This window comes from Pseudoliparis swirei, chromosome 6 (genome assembly GCF_029220125.1).
Source record: "Pseudoliparis swirei isolate HS2019 ecotype Mariana Trench chromosome 6, NWPU_hadal_v1, whole genome shotgun sequence".
Classification (NCBI taxonomy): domain Eukaryota; kingdom Metazoa; phylum Chordata; class Actinopteri; order Perciformes; family Liparidae; genus Pseudoliparis; species Pseudoliparis swirei.
In genome coordinates this window covers 23,742,478-23,755,542 of record NC_079393.1, presented here as the reverse complement: position 1 = coordinate 23,755,542, position 13,065 = coordinate 23,742,478, and the positions used below count along the sequence as shown (strand labels likewise).

Genomic DNA, 13,065 nt, shown 5'->3' with positions numbered 1-13,065 from the left:
TTCATGATGAAGTGCAAGCCTTTTCGTTCAGAGGCTGCTCCATTATTATGCTACCGCACCCACTGTGACTCCAATACATTGATATGCACAACAATGTCTTCAAATGTCATGTTAAAAGTCCGATGGGGTTCTTATTCAAATATCCGAGCCGCACCTGAATGCAGCACTGTGACACTAATACATTGATATTCACTAAGACGCTGTTATTCACAACTATTTCTACAAATGTCATGTTAAAAGTCCGATTGGGGTCTTATTTAAATATCCGAGCCGCACCTGAACGCAGCACTGTGACACTAATACATTGATATTCGTTAGGACGCTGTTATTCACAACTATGTCTACAAATGCCATGTAAAAAGTCCCATAGGGTTCTCGGTCAAATATCCGAGCCGCACCTGAAGGCAGCCCCCCCCCCTCCCCTCCCGCCCTCCACCCGCCTCACCTTTGCCCAGTGAGCCGGTCGAGGTGTGTCCGCGAGCTGACCGGCCGCCCGTGCGGACGGACGTATGTAAGCAGCTCGCGAGCGCGCGCGCGTGTGCGTCAGTTGGTCCCAGCGCGAGCTTCCCGCCGGTCGCAGCATGGAGGAGTTGGCCAGAGAGAGCATCAGCCTGCTGGCCTCGTCCTCGTCGGCCAAGCCGCCGCTGGACGTGTCCGCCGGGCCGCGGCTCGGCTCCGTGGGGGCCGTGTTCATCATGCTGAAGTCCGCTCTGGGCGCCGGGCTCCTGAACTTCCCCTGGGCCTTCGAGAGGGCCGGCGGCGTCCGCAGCGCCGTGACCGTCGAGCTGGTGGGCACTTTGATAAGATTTATTATTTTTTTATTTAGCATATTCTTTGTTTTAAAACAGAAACGTAACTTTAATATCTGTCTTTATTATTCATGTTTTTATTTATTATTGAAATCATTCATTTCCACCATACATTTGAGATTGAGAAGCATTAAGATCAGTTTATTTTCAAACCATTTGGACTTCCTGCAGACTTTTATGTACATTATGATGATTTTTATTCGGCTGCAACTAAACGAGTGAATTATGAAACAAAAAGTGTTTTGCCCACCAAATTGTCTGAAACATAACTCATGAACAATTTCAATATTAAGTTTAAAGCTAATCACAACCAAAACCGTCGGCTAAAAAGCTTCATAGAGCTTTTTTAACTTTTAAAGTTTCATATACAACGTATAATATCACTAATATTAATGGGGCGTTCAGGTTATTCCGAAAGATTCCCAACTATTTGCCAACTGGCTGTGTGCCGTGTCTTCAGTGCGATGCATCACATGGACTTTTGCACAATTTTAATTCCAGAGAATTACATTATTTTAATACATTAAACGAATGATGTACAAAAAATGTAAATAAAATCTCTAAATTACCGATTAATGAATATAAAACGGTCCAACGGGGTCATGTGGTGTCGTCTATGAGACCCGCTCCGTTAATCCCATCGTGATGACGCCCTCAGTTCCTGAAGATTAGCGTCCTTAATATATTTAATCAATGGCTGGATTAAAGATTGCCGTTCAGCTCGTTGTGTAGGAGCTTTCCTCCAATAATCCCCTCAAAGAGATCCTGTACGATTTAGTGGGAGCAAAACGAGGTCGGCTGAGTTTCAGAGTTTTCTTCTCCTCTTTTTACTTCAAGATGTCTGACTGGGCACTTTGGAGCGTAATTGGATCATGGATTTCTTTTGGGGGGTTTAATTTGAGTCCGATCCTGCTCTCCTGCTCTCACAGTCACTCCCATGCTTCTCTTCCCACCTCTCCATGACTCCACAGACCGGATTTGCATAATTGATGAAATGTTGTGGTCCCTGAAGCATGCCTCTCCCTCCCTGTTGATTTTGTTTCAGGCTGACTTGTCTTGACTTTTTCAGATTTCAACACGTCTCGTTGGAGTTCAGTGACTCCCTGGTTCTGTATCCCTTCTCTCTTGTTTCTCTCAGGCTCCACAGAGAGGCCTTTCGAGCGCTTCCCGTCTCGACTTACTCGTTTTCCTCACTCACATTTTCAGGTTGATTCTCAAAAAGCCAGATAGGCCGTTCAGCCTCACAGCCTCACAGCCTCACAATGCCACTCGCCCACTCAGGCATCCAGCAGTTGTCTCAGACCAGAAGGTCACCAACCTTTCTGACACCGAGAGCTCCTTCTAGGGTACAAAATAATCCGAAGGGCTACTTGTTTGTTATAAACTTCCAGAAAAACAATTTAGCATAAATCACCTTTTAATAATGAGCCGCCACACGACGTCCACGTGGTTTGATGAAACCTGAAGCTTTTAGAACTAAAGTCTGTCGATTGTTCTGACATAAGAACACAGATTGTGCCGAAGACACGTAAAGTAATACAAAAGATTTAAAGAACAATAGCTCCTCTGCACCCACTGTCAGTATTCAAGCCCTAATATTAATAAGCAGAGTGGTTATGTTTACAACGCGCAGCATTTTTTTTTAAGCCCTGGATATCCTGTTAGAGACAGAGTTTCAGGGTCATAGTGATATTTTATGCTCATTTGGACTCTATCACTGAGATAAAGATGAACTAGTTCAGTGTCTAATATCTTTCAATGGAGGAACATATTACACTCATTAACAACGACTGACATCCTGTAACTACCTGGACTTACAGGTCACTCCGTGCATCATTTACTTTGAGCTCACCTCATTGGCTGTAATCCTGACTCTCTTTGAGAGACATGTTACCTGCAGAGTGAGAAAGCCAGCGCAGCAGCCTCCCCAAGGTCCTAGTGCCCGGACAATTATGGCCGTTTTTTTTCTTTTTTTCTTTTGACGGAGCTCAATGTTGACTATTTTTAGAACATGCCTTGCTGGCGACTCACGTGGTCCCTGCGGGCGACCAGGGGCCGTGTTGGCTACCTCTGGCTTAGAGGATCAGACCAGACAGTGTAACTCAAAACAGCTTTATTAGTATCTTCTGAAATCGTTTCGGGGAGTATTGTCCACGTGATTCCCCGTTAATGTCAAAACAATTAATTTGTTCTTCTCTATCAAACCCGTTCTTTCGTTGAAGAAAAGACACAATATATATATATATATATATATATATATATATCCATTATAAACTGTATGGTGCTCCCCTACAGGCTGAATCTTTCAACTGCAACATGTCTCATTTATTTAGTTTCTCTTACAATCTCAACCTGAGCCATCGGAGTGATTCACCAGGTGCTACGACCTCTTGAGTCTTTAAGGTCGTTGGGTGTGGATGCTCATCTGTGGCTCCCTCCCCCCCCCCCCAGGTCTCCCTCGTGTTCCTGGTCAGCGGGCTGATCATCCTGGGCTACTCGTCGTCCATCAGTGGCCAGTGCACCTACCAGGCGGTGGTGAAGCAGCTGTGCGGGCCGGCCATCGGTCAGCTGTGCGAGGTGTGCTTCGTCTTCAACCTCTTCATGATCTCCGTGGCCTACCTCGTGATCGTGGACGACCAGCTGGAGAAGTGTACGTCGAGAGAGCCCCTGGAGCCTTTCTTTATGTTCGTGGACGGACACGGTGTGAAATAATAACTGCGTTGATGACCCCAGTGTGCGGCTCCCTGTACGAGCGGATCACGGAGCTGCCGGCGTCGGAGCTGCCGTACCACTTCTACACCGACCACCACGTGGGGATGGGGCTGCTCTGCTTCGTCCTCATCCTGCCGCTGTCCATCCCCAAAGAGATCAGCATCCAGAAATACATCAGGTCAGGTGACCCCGTCACACGTTGGGGGGTGCATTGGTCCGGTGGTTCCGTATATTCATTATCATAATACTAGATTATTACTATACATCTAATGGAGAATCTGGCCAGTAGTTGTTCTCCTGTGAGATGAAATAATACAATTTAATTTAAAAAAAGAACACTGAAACTAAAATTAATAGTTTATTTAAACAAAAACAATAATGTGTTTAGTGAAAACATTTTTTATTATTATTTAAAAATCCTAATTTTAAATATTTGTGGTAATTAATATCTTTGGTGACTTCTTAGCGCGTAAATCAGAAGCTAACGCCCAGATATCCACCAAGTGGGATTTAGAAATATCATCTAATATGCACATATTTCAATGTTAAGCTTCACTCAACATTTAAAAATGGATTAATTATAAATGTATACACAAAATATTTAATTATAGAGCAGCTCAACACCCACTGATGGGGGGGGGGGAGGGGGGGAGGCAAACTAGTCAGAATCACGACATGGTGTCAAAAAAAAGGAGGATTCTATTCAATATATCTTCGCCTAAATTAACACATTTGCCAAGGACGGCGTGGCGGTCTGCACACATCCTCTGTCCCGGGACCCTCGTCAGACTCCAGTCCTCCGTCGCACTCTTCACCTCCGTGTCTCACCCTCTTCCTCTCTGGTCTCCCACAGTGGTCTCGGCACTCTGGCTGCAACCTACCTGACCATCGCCATCATCATCAAGTACCACACCACGCCCTCTGTCCTGGTTCACATCGCGCCTCTCTACGCCAGTGGGTATGTATGTGTGGGTGTGTGTGTCTGTGTGTCTGTGTGTGTGTGTGTGTGTGTGTGTGTGTGTAGCATGTGCCAACACATAGGCCTAAAGGAAAACACCTGGCTTTGTTGAGACTGTCGATCATCTCCTCCTTTTCCTTACAGCACCCGGGATGTGCAGACACACACACACACAGATGCACACACAGACACACACACAAATATACACACAAACACACACAAATATACACGCACACAAACACACACAGACAAATATACACAGACAGACACACAGACACACGCGCGATTCCCGTGACTCCTCCCCCTGCTGGCTCCGCTTGTCATTAACCCCATTCGGCTACCCCCTCCACACACACACACACATACACACACACACATTGACACACACACATTGACACACACACACACACACACACACCTTCTACCACCTCAAAGCACAGATTCCCGTGACAGACAGGCCCCGCCCACACACGCTCACGAAGCCACACACAGAAACGACCTCCGTCCCAGTTGTGTCCCAGCCACGTTTATTATTTACAACTCTCTGTCAACCCCATCGCGACACATGTGTCTTCTTCATGTGCAAAAATAAAAAAGTATCTGAACACAGCAGCAAGTTTGCTTAATGGGGGCATCGTGAACTCCGGTGGAAACAATGCATCTCCTCCTCCTCCTCCTCCTCCTCCTCCTGTGTGCAGGATCGGCTCCTGGTCCTCCATGTTCAGCGTCATCCCGACCATCTGCTTCGGCTTCCAGGTGAGGACAACACATGTATTCAGGGCCCCGGTTCACGGGTACATTTAAAGTTATCACCTGGCAAGTAAATCTCTGGAACCGTTTACCTTTTAACGGCACGGCTCAACCAGATGAGAGGAGACGTGTTTCTTTTTTAAACATGATAATATATAATGTTTCACCACACACGTGATCCCAGTCACCCAGCAGTGGTTATGTTTGAGATAAAACCCGGACACACGGCAGATATTGAAGCTATATATCGTGATTTGTTTTTGTCAATGAACCTCAGGAGCTGGACTTTCTTAGGAGTGTGTGTGTGTGTGTTAAAGTGTAGTAAAGGTCAGGAGGGGAGGGGGGGGGGGTCCCACAGCTCCGCAGGATTTTCAAGAGCACGCTTTTCATATTTAATATACATAAGCGCCATTCTGTCCGGCTAAAGCAAGACGGACTGATGTGTAACTTCTCGAGTTGCCACGGTAACCCCCTGAGGGATGCTGGCATCGAATAAAAAGAGGAGAAAGAAAGCACGAGCACACACACACACACACACAGAGAAGCGCTCTCCTCTGGGTGAGTGATTGCGCCGCAAAGGATTGAAAAGAGAGATGATGAGATCCTGAGAGGAGGAGGAGGAGGAGGAGGAGGGATTCAAAACCAGCCGATGGCAGCTGGGATCAAGTGGGGGACAAGACTCTGTATCCTGACCTCTGGGATTGTTTAACTCACCCCATCGCGCTGCTCGCCCGCCGCAGCTTTCATTTAATTCCCCGTCTCATCTCGGTTTATCACACCGACGGAGAGATCACAGTTAATAAGACTCCGGATCCTCGCCAATATGACATTTTGATCCGTCGGTGGATCTGTGGATCCTCCGGGGTGTAGTTCGGGGGCGGAGCCGGCCCGAGACGTGCTCTTCACGTGCGGGTCGATGGCGACGGAACAATCAGACACGAGGATGAATTTGAGAGGCGACGTCTCCAACCGGATCGTTAAACAAGTCGATTTACACAGAATATGAAGCCATGTCCAAGATAAAATCATGTAAAAGCTGAATACAGGGTTCGTACGGTCATGGGAAACCTGGAAAAGTCATGGAATTGTAAAGTGGTTGTTTTCCAGGCCTGGAGAAGTCCTGGAAAAAGAAAAGAATTCACAACATTTTTGAAAAGTCATGGAAATTTGTTATATTCATGTTGCATTTACGATGAGTTTTGAATGATTAATATGCTATTAAAAAGAATGATGCTCAAAATATAAGCCGGCATACACACCTCTTTCATACTCGCACATCCTACTTGCTGCAAGTGAACGCACCGTGACTGAAAAGACACACATGTTTATTATTTTAATTAAACTATTGTCTCTCATGCATTTGTGTCATTTAAGGTTTTAAAATGTCTGCTTTGGAATTATCATTGTTAGTTTCAATACCAAATGTTATCACTTTTTGATGTATACACCGAGATAAAATAAAAACTGTTCATGGAAATTTGGTTTAAAGTCCTGGAACCCCATTGGTCACCATGTGTATGACCCCTGTTCATTGGTCATGTGGGTGACCCCTGTTCATTGGTCACCATGTGGATGACCCCTGTTCATTGGTCATGTGGGTGACCCCTGTTCATTGGTCACCATGTGGATGACCCCTGTTCATTGGTCACCATGTGGATGACCCCTGTTCATTGGTCACCATGTGGATGACTCCTGTTCATTGGTCATGTGGATGACCCCTGTTCATTGGTCACCATGTGGATGACCCCTGTTCATTGGTCATGTGGATGACCCCTGTTCATTGGTCACCATGTGGATGACCCCTGTTCATTGGTCATGTGGATGACCCCTGTTCATTGGTCACCATGTGGATGACCCCTGTTCATTGGTCACCTTGTGGGTGACCCCTGTTCATTGGTCATGTGGATGACCCCTGTTCATTGGTCACCATGTGGATGACCCCTGTTCATTGGTCATGTGGATGACCCCTGTTCATTGGTCATGTGGGTGACCCCTGTTCATTGGTCACCATGTGGGTTACCCCTGTTCATTGGTCACCATGTGGGTGACCCCTGTTCATTGGTCACCATGTGTATGACACCTGTTCATTGGTCGTACCATCTGATTCTGCGTTCATATTTTATCGTTATATTTTCTATACAAACAGCTGATTTCACCTTTTTAATCCGCCTGTGTTTGCCTCCAGTGCCACGAGGCGTCCGTCACCATCTACAGCAGCATGGAGAACCAGCGCCTCTCTCACTGGGTCTTCATCTCCGTGGTCTCCATGGTCTTCTGTCTCGTCGTCTACTCGCTCATAGGTCGGTCGCACCTCTAAACTCTTCTTCCTTTCTTTTTTTTCACACGATTCCTCGAAAACGCGGCACGATGTGTTTAGGGGCCAATTAGAAATGTCCGCTGGCTGAACCGAGACGGGGAACGCGCTTCACACGTACCTGCGTGTTGGCGGCTCGTGAGAATGTTGGCACGCTTCCGTCGGCGTTGAGGCTCCGCCTTCCTCCGTTGCAGGGGCTTATGGGTACCTGACGTTTGGGAAGGACGTGAAGGCCGACATTCTGATGTCGTACACCGGCGACGACATCCTGATGCTCTTCGCCCGGCTGCTGTTTGGGATCTCCATCATCACCATCTACCCCATCATCCTGCTGCTGGGCCGGTCAGGCACACACACACACACACACACTCACACTCACACACCCCCACACACACACACACACACTCACACTCCTTCCCACCAGGTCAGTGATCCAGGACCCCCTGCTGAGCCGGCAGCGGAGGCGGGGCGGCGCGGCGACGGCGGCGTTCGAGAGCCGCAGCCGCTACGCGCTGACGGTGCTGTGGGTCACGACGACGCTGCTCATCGCCACCTACGTGCCGGACATCAGCAAGGTCATCAGCGTCATCGGAGGGATCAGCGCCTTCTTCATCTTCATCTTCCCAGGTAACGGCGCGGCGAGCGAGCGACCGTGCCCGTGAGCCGCGCCCACACCCTTAACGAGCCCGCGGTGTGTTGCACAGGGCTCTGCTTGATGTCCGCCATGCAGTCGCAGCCGGTCTCCTGGAGAACCAGGTGAGACCGTCGGCTGTCGTCCACGTGTCCATCACCTCTAGGTCCAAAGAATTACATGTCGGGCAATAAGATGAGAAACCTCGAAAATGCACGTTTTTATTTTATTTATTTTTCCCGCTGGTCGTGGTGTTTGTTCTTCCAGATACTTTGTCAATACGTTTTTATCTGACTGTTTATCACTGTCAACCACATGAAGGCAGAGAGAGGTGGAGCACCAAGGGGACCTCATCTCAGACAAAAATATGATCAAGTATAAGACACACACCCGAAAGTGGATTTATTCATTTATTACAAATAAAAGCGCGTCTGTTCCGTGAGATCTAAATTTATCTAAAATGTTTACACTGAGACGGACGAGACGATGATGCTTTATTTCTCCCTCTTCTTTGTTCTCGACTGTTCCCCGAGTCGTTTCATCGAGTCTTTACGTGCGTGTCCTCCCCTCCAGAGTGGTGCTCACGCTGTGGGGAGCTGTGACGCTGCTCTGCGGGGCGTTCATCTTCGGCCAGAGCACCGCCATCGCCGTCATGCAGGTCCTCGGGAAGATCTGACCGCCCCTCCGCCCTCACTGAGACGGATGGAGACCACACCCCTTTCCTCTCCCCCGAAAGAGTCGCATGGTGAATTACGGTCGCAGTGGACTTTGAAAAATGGACACGCCTCCTGAACTCTCAAGTGGCTTCTTTAAAGCGAGCAGCTAACGGATCACTATGGAGTAGACGCATAATATTTTTTTTTTTAAATAAAGTCCCTCCTTCCTCGTCGAGGCGTGTCGCTTCATGCAGGTTAATAGTTCCTGGTTTCACGAGCTGAGAACTTCTGACATCCTCACGACCTTCTGAGGCTTGTTTTCTATCGCAGTCGAAGGCGTAAACACATCCAGGATGCGGGTAGGAAAAGGAGCTTAAACTCATCGTGGGCGGAAGACACGTTTGTTTCTTTTATAATCAAATAAAAAAAGTTCTACACTTTAATTGTGGCCACAGATTTTGCGCCGATATGAAATTAAAACACGGTGCAGTCGGTTACCACGAGATTACGAGACGGAGCCTGATTGGGAATATTTCTAAGATTCCCGCTGGTGTCTCCAGTCGAGCCTCAAAGAGGAGCTTCCTACACCGGAGGGGGAGAACAGTCCCGACACGCTCTGCACCCAGGGGTGCTGGAAACGCCCGGAGCCGTGTCAGCAGGTCAGCGCGGTTGGCGAAAGCCCTCGGGCTCAAAACACGCGTGTTCTAACATTACGCAAGACGGTAGCCTCACGTCTTACTGCTCGTATTCGTGTTTTTTTTCTCACGGTTTTATTAAAACTCAGTTCCAGGTTCTTTTGTGCGTTCCCCTCCGATGTGGGCGGGGCTTAATTGCGGCTCTCGGTTAGACTCGGGTCGACGGAGGTTCCTCGAGGAGGATTTCTTGACGTCTCTGTGTAGCTGGACGCAAGTGTGTGAATAAGTCATGTTACTTCTTTAAAAATAATAATAAATCAAAGTCGTCACGTCAATGGTGAATGTGAAGTTAATGAAAAGGTAATTGAATAAAATAATTTTTATATGAAAACCTTGGTTGACTGTGTCTGTTTGCTCTCGTTAGGCCCTGAACGGGTGTCATGGTCGGGGCCTTTGGTTCAGATATGTCGTATTTAGCTAATCTGTTTCGGATTAGAAGGTTTGGGACCAGGACCCATGAGATGGAAGTGCTCCCTTCTAATGAGGACGCTCCACAGGTCAGGGGAGGTCAACTGAGTCACTTCTCAAACCGCAACGTAAACACCTGTCGATGCGGGAGGTTGAACAGCCCGGCACGACGAAAGTTCAAACTGATCCCAGATCTGCCGGAACCATCCAGCATGAACATAGTGAATCAGACGGGCTTTCAAATCAAAAGAACACAGCTTTCTGTTTTATAGTTTTATTGAATTGCATCACTCTACATCATCTAGAATTTCAACAAGATAATTCCTTAAAGACCAAATATAATACTTGCATCCCTGCATTAAATCTCTACACTTAAGAGAAAGCTGTTTTTTACTGAAACATACATTAAGAATTACTACTTCATTAAACATTGCCATAAAAGTGAATGTTCATTCTTAAATGCCATTTTTCTAGTCATATATATATTATATAATAGATTTTAGTCTCTGTGTCCTTCATAGGAATACTAGAAAAGAAAGAAGGTAAGAAATGCACAAACCCCATTGAAGAGTAGCATGGCGCTAAGACTAGAGCAAAGAAGTTACTGGACATTCAGTTGACATGCACTCAGTTGAAGGATAGAAAAAGAACACGGCCACCGGAGGGAAGAGTTACGGCCCCGAGCTGCTCGGCAAAATTCCTGATCGTTACCGCGAGGTAACCCCCGGTGACGCGCTCGCAGGAAGACCTTCGCGGTTTCGTCGGCATCTCGACGACATAACTCTTCCCTCGGGCGGCGAAGCACAGGTTGCACTGGGGGGAGTAGGAGGATAGAAAAGAACAGGTTGCACAGTCTGAGGGACATTCAGGAATGTATCAATAGGAAAACAGTATTGGCATTTCTGACGGGTCGCTCGGTATCGACCGAGGAAAGAATCCCTCGGTTGGAGCGCGTGGGCTGCATTCAGCGGAGCGCCGCGTGCTGTAGAACTATGGCTATCAGTACAGTCACTGACATGTAAACATCGATCCATGCAGTATGGCTTCATGTTTCTATTCAGAATACAGCAGTTCCTTCTGCAACGCAAACAAGGATTTGGCACAGGAGTGCAAGTAGTTATTTATATATATATTTTTTAAGAAGCGAAAGGTTAAAGGCGCCCTGTGGAGCTTTTTCTTGGAGACAAACCAAAGGCCGGTTTACATTCGGTGTCTCTCGCTGGCGCCGTGCGGTCGGCTGAGCTGCACTTTTCTGGGTTCAGGACGAGGTTTAAACCTTAAACCTATTTTATCGGGATCAATGTCTCGTGGTCTCTTAAATCTCTTAAAGGCCGCCTCCTCGGAAACTGAGATCGCAATCACTGAGGGAATATGAGGTTGAATTTAAAACCTGCTGCGGACGTGCTTCAAGGGATTAAAGGGAAAGCGCTTATTTCTCCGATCTTTACGACGTGAGAATGTGCTGTTGTGTATTTTTTGTAATGTGAGTGGAATACATCCAAAGTATGTTGAGCCTGTAAATTGGAGCCAAGCAACTTTGACAATCTTCATAGGGGCCAAAAGGAGAAGATAATAAAACAACCCCTCAGACCTGAGTGGCCTCGGTGCATATTTTAAGTGTTTGAAAAAATAAAATCACCAATTATGACCGAGCCAGAGGCACGGAGGCAACGTCAAGAATCATAAACTGAACCCTACAGGGAGAAATGGTTTCTGCTGCTGCTGCACTCTGCAGCGACTGCAGAGCGGTAATCAAGGAGGCGACGGGATGTTACGCAAGATAAAATACCTCGTTATTGATTCTCGATACTCGATCCGGGTTGGGATAGGGGGTCCACTGATCGTTTGTGCCAGGGTTTTTTTTTGTTTAGCTACTGACCGAAGTGGTTTGTGATGTTGTGTGAGGGCGGTCGAGGTAGAGCGGGTTGTCCTTCAATCAGAGGATCGGCGGTTTGATCCCTGTGCCATCGGTGCCTGAATGTTTTTAGTCCTGATCTCGCATGGTAGACCCCGTCATCAGTGTGTGAATGGGGGGATGACAAGTTGCGTAGAAGCACTTTGAGTGTTTGAAGGACTAGAACAGACGATACAGTCCATTCACCGTCATGTAACTTCTTCATATCATCACCTGCCTGATGGATCATGGAGGTCTGGATCGTGGTTCATGACTACTACCAACTATTCATACACTCTGTCATACTCATTGAATGTGTTGTAACTCTGTAATGTGCCTTCTGGTCACATGACATCGATTGTTCTGTCCATCCTGGAGAGGGATCCTCCTCTGTTGCTCTCCTGACGGGTTCTTCACTTTTTTTGCGTATGGAAGTTTATTTTTCTATTTCTTGGGAGTTGTCCCTGATCCGATGTGAGGTCAAAGGTCAGGGATGTCGTATGTGTACAGATTGTAAGGCCCTCTGAGGCAAATTTGTAATTTGTGATAATGGGCTATATAAAATAAACTGAATTGAAAAATTAAATTGAATCGGTTCATCGCGTAGCTGCGTTTCCTTAAACCCCGTTAGCTCTGTTTTCGCCGGACCCTCAACTGCAGCGCGTCGGATGCTGAGTGACGTGAGAGCCCTATTGCGTGATTCCTTGAGGTCTTAGGAGTTGAATGCATTTTTCCCTTCTCATGAAACATTAGCGAAGCCACTCTATTTATTTTTTGATCCCATTGTTTTACATCCATGTTTGCCGGCAGCCTTTTGTTGGTACATCGCTACAGTTCTTCAAAACAGCCTGAGTGGCCTGCACCGTTCAAACAAATCAGTAAAACGTTGCTCTACAGCGCTCCTAGTGGCCATAAACTCCACAGGGGGCCTTCAACACAGACACTGAGAGGTTAGTAGAGACATGTCACGGATGAAGCAGCAACGCATTTGCATGCCTGTTCTATAAGCCTACTGTCTTACATATTTCTGTGACGGTATATGTAATATTATTCAACACTTTCCACGTCCCACGCGGTCCTGCCCTGCTCAATGCAGCCCAGCGCGGCGCGAGATCAATATTGGTATCCGTGTAGCTGGATTCCCCCCCACTGCTACCACAGTATTGGCAGATGACAGGCTGGCTGTCAATCACATGTGAAAATAGAGAAAGAAGACTCAACAGTGAGGTGGGATGGCA

At 47.2% G+C, this 13,065-nt stretch overlaps 1 protein-coding gene across 2 annotated transcripts; it reads left to right on the top strand.

Annotated features, from left to right (window-relative positions):
• The first annotated feature begins 525 nt into the window (after window positions 1-525).
• On the top strand, window positions 526-9,856 carry slc38a8a (solute carrier family 38 member 8a). Of its 2 annotated transcripts, XM_056416895.1 has the most exons (10): window positions 526-788; window positions 3,261-3,459; window positions 3,543-3,699; window positions 4,375-4,479; window positions 5,178-5,235; window positions 7,415-7,529; window positions 7,738-7,885; window positions 7,968-8,170; window positions 8,248-8,299; window positions 8,748-8,950. In XM_056416895.1, the coding sequence occupies exons 1-10, from the start codon at window positions 582-584 to the stop codon at window positions 8,848-8,850; spliced, it is 1,347 nt and encodes a 448-aa protein (XP_056272870.1). In that variant the 5' UTR covers window positions 526-581; the 3' UTR covers window positions 8,851-8,950. The 2 variants fall into 2 exon arrangements, with proteins under 2 accessions (XP_056272870.1, XP_056272869.1); XM_056416894.1 differs by having other exon boundaries at window positions 7,738-8,170; window positions 8,748-9,856.
• The last annotated feature ends 3,209 nt before the right edge of the window (window positions 9,857-13,065 follow it).